The 6,194-nt window shown below is 38.7% G+C and overlaps 1 protein-coding gene across 2 annotated transcripts in view; it reads right to left on the bottom strand.

Moving 5' to 3' along the window:
* The window catches only part of slc6a13 (solute carrier family 6 member 13), a 17,292-nt gene that overhangs the window by 11,079 nt on the left and 19 nt on the right, over positions 1–6,194 (bottom strand). Inside the window, exons 1-4 of one of the 2 annotated variants that reach the window (XM_034878104.1) lie at positions 5,993–6,194; positions 2,737–2,937; positions 2,045–2,179; positions 733–873 (exon numbers count right to left, since the gene is read on the bottom strand). The exon at positions 5,993–6,194 is cut by the window's right edge and continues 19 nt beyond it. In XM_034878104.1, coding sequence (XP_034733995.1) covers positions 733–873; positions 2,045–2,179; positions 2,737–2,937; positions 5,993–5,999 — 484 coding nt within the window. In that variant the 5' untranslated portion in view covers positions 6,000–6,194. Of the gene's footprint in view, positions 1–732; positions 874–2,044; positions 2,180–2,736; positions 2,947–5,992 lie in introns of both variants that reach the window. The other variant, XM_034878103.1, reaches the window with a different exon arrangement.

The following is a 6,194-nucleotide window of genomic DNA, read 5'->3' as shown; positions in this document are numbered from 1 at the left end:
CAATGCAGATGGCATTTTTGGGGTTTTCTGTTATTTTGAAAGTGTAAATGATGGAGATAAAATCTAACTTTTTGTGACACATTATGACAATGTCTAATCTGTCATTTGATGGCTTTTGGAGATTTTTTCCATCTTTTCTTAGCTTTTTTATGCACAATAAGAAAAGTGTTTACCTGGGGTGCCCAAACCTTTGAGCCCCTCTACATATATATTATATTTTTTGGATTAGTTTGAAATAAACAACACTAAAAGTCTGTAGCCATGCTAGAAGTTCAATGCTTAGATACTGTATGATGTTTAACATGTACAATGGTGTTAATTAGCTACACGCAGCTGGAGTTGATGGGGATGCCATTAGTTTTGAGGTATTTGGTCATAAAGTATTGATCAAATTAGAATTTGTATCTAAATATCAATGATCTGCATTTATAAAAGTTATAAGAAAACAAATATGACAACAATACATCTGATAGTTGTAGAGACAATTCACACAAAAATGTATCAATTGACAGGAAAACACAAAGAATCGCCAAATTTAACTAGGATTCATCCTCCACTTAGTTGAAATGTTTTAGTGTGGCCCAATGTGTTAGACCGGTAGACCACCATTGCCACCATGTGTGGCTAAAGATGCATAAGCATGCCAAGATGGAGACCTGATTAATGATTACACACAGATCATGTCTAGCAAAAGCACATCTATTGCTTTTGGTAAGGGGCACTGTGGCTTACCTGTGTTCCAGGTGTTGTTGCAGGAGGCCCAGGGCAGATCCCAAGTGAAAGACTGAGACAAATAGAAGACGGCCCAGGCTAACACGATGATGTAGTAGATGTTAAGCAGAGCAACAATCACCTGGGTGGCATAACCCACTCCTGGAACAGAAAAAAAACACCAAGATCATGATCAAACAGTAAAATGCTGCCACTATTGTAAATTATTTTAGCCGAAGAGAAAACTCTGTCTCTGCAGTATGTCTTTGACAATGCCATGAGAACAAGTGTAATTACCAGTATGTAACATGAGGCTATATGTTTTTATCACAAGTATGCTTTAATATAGCTAAACATAATGTATTGAGAAACTTGTCTTGCAGAAAAAATCAGCTTGGATTCCATTAAGCAAGCACACCTGGTGTCTTAGTGAGCTCACAGGGTCGTATTCAACAGTAGTCAGAGAAAACCACCGATTCAAATTAACTTGCAATATACTTGTAGTTTATCTCAAACAAGAAACAATTTTGAAACAATAACTCCATGGCAGTTCCATTCACCATTGACAAAGAGACATAATATAACCTGGGAATTTGCAGCTTCATTAAACCCTTCGCTCACCTCTGCTGCTTTTCTAAATGACTGCACCAGAGTACAGTAAATTAGCAAGGATGCAAGGGTAAACTGTAACAGTCAAGATTTCTTGGTTAAACTCTTTTTCCATCTCACAATTGTACACCTGAATCAACTCGTCCCCAGCTGTCATCCTGAATGAGTTATGATTATGGCTGATTGCAGACTTATTCGAAGGCAAACAAATTCAACATTAGCCAGCATTGGTTGCTTGCCAGCAGTTACAGCTACAATCATCAGCATGCCACATCTGTAGGACTTTCATGCTGGTTGTTTGACACACATGGCTGCACACAAAGTCACACATATACTGTACAAGTGCAGTGAAAAGTACACATGCACACAAACACCTTATACTGTACACATCTTACATTCCTTTTTCATCTCACATTGTTACACAAACATATTTAGATATATCCCATTTGCACAAGCAACTCATTGTTTTAGAAATACACCCATACTGTGATCATTAGATCATTTTAAATGTACAATCAAAACATCATGAATATAGATGCTTCCCCAAAAATACACTTTTACAAAACACTAGAAACATCTTAATTATGTCATAAAAGTGTAAAATAAACACCTGTACTAAACTTGTCAGTGGCTGATGAGTTTGATCTACTCAATGCTTTAAAAGTGTTTTTAACATGATTAAACATCTATTAAATTCTCTCTCTTAAGAAAATAGGCAGATTACCTTCAAACAAGGGGCAGATTTTCCTCCAGCAGGTGATGCCTCCTTCACTGGTGTACTGACCCAGAGCTGTCTCCAGGAAGAAGACCGGGATGCCACAAGCAAACAGGAAGATGAGGTATGGGATGAAGAAGGCACCTGTATAAGCAACACGCAGATTAAATAAAAAGTTCACACAGACGCTTTCGATGTGTCCTTAAGCAATGTAAAGTAGGCCTTCTGCTGGTATAAGCAAAGGCCATGTTACAGAGTCATGCAAATGATATGGTGGTAAAGTAAATATGTAATCATCCATCCAGCCACAAGAATCAAACTAGTTCGATTCCTATGGGACATTAAAAATCCAAAATTACATTGTTTGCCAGTTTTGTTTTTTTGTCAGTGATCTCTATTGTGTCAGACATTACATGCCAACGTCCGGCTATTTTCCTATTTTCAGTGAACCATGACCCTCATCGATCAATGGATCTGCTCAAAATAGATTACACATTAACCTGTGCATTATCTTCTCCTAACCTTCATTCAAAATGTCCTCTGAGAAGCTTCATTTTGCTGTCACGCATTTGCAAGCAAATGTTAACATGGAATTTCTATAAGCCTTCTGTGGAATAATTTAACATTTCTTCAACCCTGATGACTAAATGCAAAAGCTTTTGTGTTGAAAAGGCCAGAGATGAGAAAATGTCAGTACTCACCTCCTCCGTTCTTATAACAAAGGTAGGGGAAACGCCAGACATTCCCCAGACCAATAATTTCTCCAGCCACTGACAGAACAAACTCAATCTTGTTGCCCCACTGACCCCTGTCTGTCATCTTCTCCTCATTACTGGGCACAATGTCCAGGGACCTGTTGTGCCCATTAGAGGGCTCCACCTTGGACGGGTTTTCCATGTCCCCTGTTCCCCCAAAGGGTAAGAGTGGAAGAGAAAACAACTAAAATTACAAAAAATAAATGGAGCAAAAGACAAAATCATTTTATTTACCCTAAGAGGCATATCTGATTGTTTTGCTTTGCTGTTGTTTCAATGGCAGTTGTAATCAAAATTACTTTGATGACAGTTTAGCTTCATCACTGTCATGCATTGTGTTAATCACAATGTGTAAAACAAGAACTACAGTTGGGGTTTTAATAAAAATCCAAATTGTGAATGTTAACACATTTCGTAAAAGTATAAAAGCATAAAGTATAACAATCCCAATATAACTAAATGCAAGTGAAAATGTCAATTCTGTTAAAATATTACATTTCTTCCCTGTCCTTTAGTCAAACAAAACAAAATTGGAAAAAAAAGGTTTTCAAAAGTTTGGAAACTAATTCATGTGGTACTCGTGTGTGTTCTTAAAGACTTTAATATCGTGTGAATTAGCACCACTTGCTCAGTAGGCCTAGAATTGTATCAATTAAGAGGGCTTGGGCTAATTTATAATGCAGCGGCTAGTCTTTTGCACTGATGTCCAAACATAATACTCCAGTACATAAACCACCTTATTGGCTTCCAGTGAAAAACAGAACTATTTTCAAATGTCACCCAACAGTCTGTAGGGGACTTCACAGTTTGGCTGCAATTGGACCTATCAGGTAAGAATAAAGAAGATCTACTTGGGGATTAAGTGTACTTAAGACTGAAGGGAGGCATTTCAGGACCTTGGCTAGTTCTCAAGAACAATTCCTACTGTGTAAGTGATGTTTCTAAATGTTTGTTCACATGAGTTATGATTTATGCCAATACTTTTTCTGTATCGGATGAGATCAATAATAACTTGAACGTTATTTTTGTAACGTGGCCATGTTAGACGTTGGTCAAGCTCTCGGCCAGACCCTGTTAAGGGCCCAGTGCTGCTGAAAAAATGTCTCTCTGTGGAGGAAACAGACCACTCACTGACTGTGCTCACTCCTGTCAGGTTGCATTAACAGGCCTCTCACCATTCCCTCTGTTTCCCTTTTCACTCTCTTGTTGTTGCAGTTCAAATTCAAACAAATTGCTCATCAGTCTGCAGGACACTTGCTCAAGCTAATTAAGTTACAAGAGTACATGTGGACATCAAACCTCCTTTCCTTTCTTCTTTCACACATCCACATAAACACACATGTAACATGATGTGTGACCTGGTCTCATGGAAGCAACGAAGCTCCCTGTTTTTTGAGTTCAGACCTGAAAACAACACAAGGGATGGAAATGCCATTTAGCCTAGCCTTGTGTGAAGCCACTTTTAGGAATGTGATCTTCCTGGCAAAGGGCAGAGGTGCAACACAACTTTGACTTTGAGTGTTGTGTGCATGGGGTTGGAGGTTGGACCCGTTTTAGGAGCCAACATCTCCAGCACTGGAGCCAAATTGTGGCTTGAGGTAAAAATAGAGCCCCTTGTTTTCAGAATGTACTTGGTGGGAATGAAGGCTTGGTGCAACAAAAGCTGTGGAGCCCCACCACTCACTGTGCAGGCAAATGAGAATTCCTCACTGGCCTTGCAGCCAGATCACAGTTTACCTCACTTTTTCACAGTTTCTTTGTAGATGCTGGGAAGCTCAACACACAAGCCAAATATCTCACTTCAAACACAGTCCTTTTAATAGGTGAGACCAAACATCAGCATTATTTATAGTAGCATAGTCAGGCTGAAATAGATTTTGTGCGTGCATGCTTATAGAACGCCAGAGAAGAGGCACACTGTGAGAAAATACGCCAAGATTGAGAGTGACCTCATTGAGGCACAGAGGAGCTTTATCCCAGGGAACAGCGCCAACTTCACCTCTCTCTGAAAAGCTGTGGACTAGCTGAGTAAGTGACTGACAGACTGACCTGATAAATGATTGAATGAATGTGGGGCTGACATGGTTCAAACAGTTTTTTTTAATGAACGCACTGTAAAAAAGGGATGCAGTGGATCGTCTTTTTTATTTCAAGCAATCTTCTTCCTTGTCAAAACCTGGCGCCTACATTACCCACAGTGCAACTCGGCTGATAGATCAATCAGAAATTAGTCCTGTACTTAGCTTTATTCATAACATATATACGTAGGCACAAAAGCCTGAGGATGGGAAATACTGGGATCTAATCATGTGCAGCTAGATATTCCCAATCATGCTGACACCCCTACAGTTGGATTATTGTGAAACTGGATTAGTTACATAAGGTAGGTAGGATTCAATGTCACACATCTACCTGCACCACAAAGATTTACAGTGGCACCATGGCATGTTAAAAACTAATTCATGTACATCTCCATAGCTGTAGGACTTAATACATGTGCTGGGTTGAAAAAAAACTAAAATAAAACAAGAGCAATAGCACAAGCTGTGAATTAAAATAGCATACATTTTAAATTCTATGATTTATCAGTTTGTATCATGGACCTTTGTTCAAAAATCTGCTTAATTTTCCATCTTAATAATGTTTTAAGTGTCACATGGTGAGCTTTCTTTTCGATTGCAAGAAAATATTCATGATCAAACGATAAAGCTCTGTGAAAAAACAGTGTAAAAAAGCTACACATGCTTATTCATTATTCATGTCCAAGTATGAATTAAATTGCATACAAGCAACTCTCACAGCACATCTAGTCCCAGTTTGTGACAACATGATTCTCAGCATGGAATGAACTGTGCTGCATTAACATTTGCTGAATACAACAACAAAGTTATTAAAGCCAAGTATTGATTCCCAGACCTGCACACAGTCTTTGCACTGGAGCATGTTAGTAATGTTTTAATACTGGAGGCCTTTCATTAGCTGGACAAAACAATCAGTGGTTTATTTCTCAGAGAAACTATGACAGAAATCATTAAAACAACAGCCCTCACTGAGCTCTACGGGCAATACATGCAATGAAATACATGTTTAAGATATCTATGGATGTGTTCGTTTTTCTAATAAACATCAATAAGTTAACTTTTTATCCATATCTGACTGGAAAAGAAATCTAATCACATTGTTGATAATCAAAGGCACTCACCTTTCATAATGTTGTACAATATCAGTTTCAAGAAGAGAGTGGGCCACCAAATACAGGCCTGCTGCTGTTTTATGTTTTACCATACAACATTCATGGAGGGGCGGAGATCTGAGGAACTGAAACTTTGGTGCAGCCCGCAGTGAGATTTTCCCTCTGAGTTGCCTCTTCACTGAAGACCCCCCTCCCTTTATCCAATTCCATT

The sequence above is a fragment of the Etheostoma cragini genome, chromosome 8 (assembly GCF_013103735.1).
Source record: "Etheostoma cragini isolate CJK2018 chromosome 8, CSU_Ecrag_1.0, whole genome shotgun sequence".
Lineage (NCBI taxonomy): Eukaryota > Metazoa > Chordata > Actinopteri > Perciformes > Percidae > Etheostoma > Etheostoma cragini.
The sequence above is the reverse complement of the archived record's forward strand: the minus strand, read 5'-3'. Positions and strand labels throughout refer to the sequence as shown.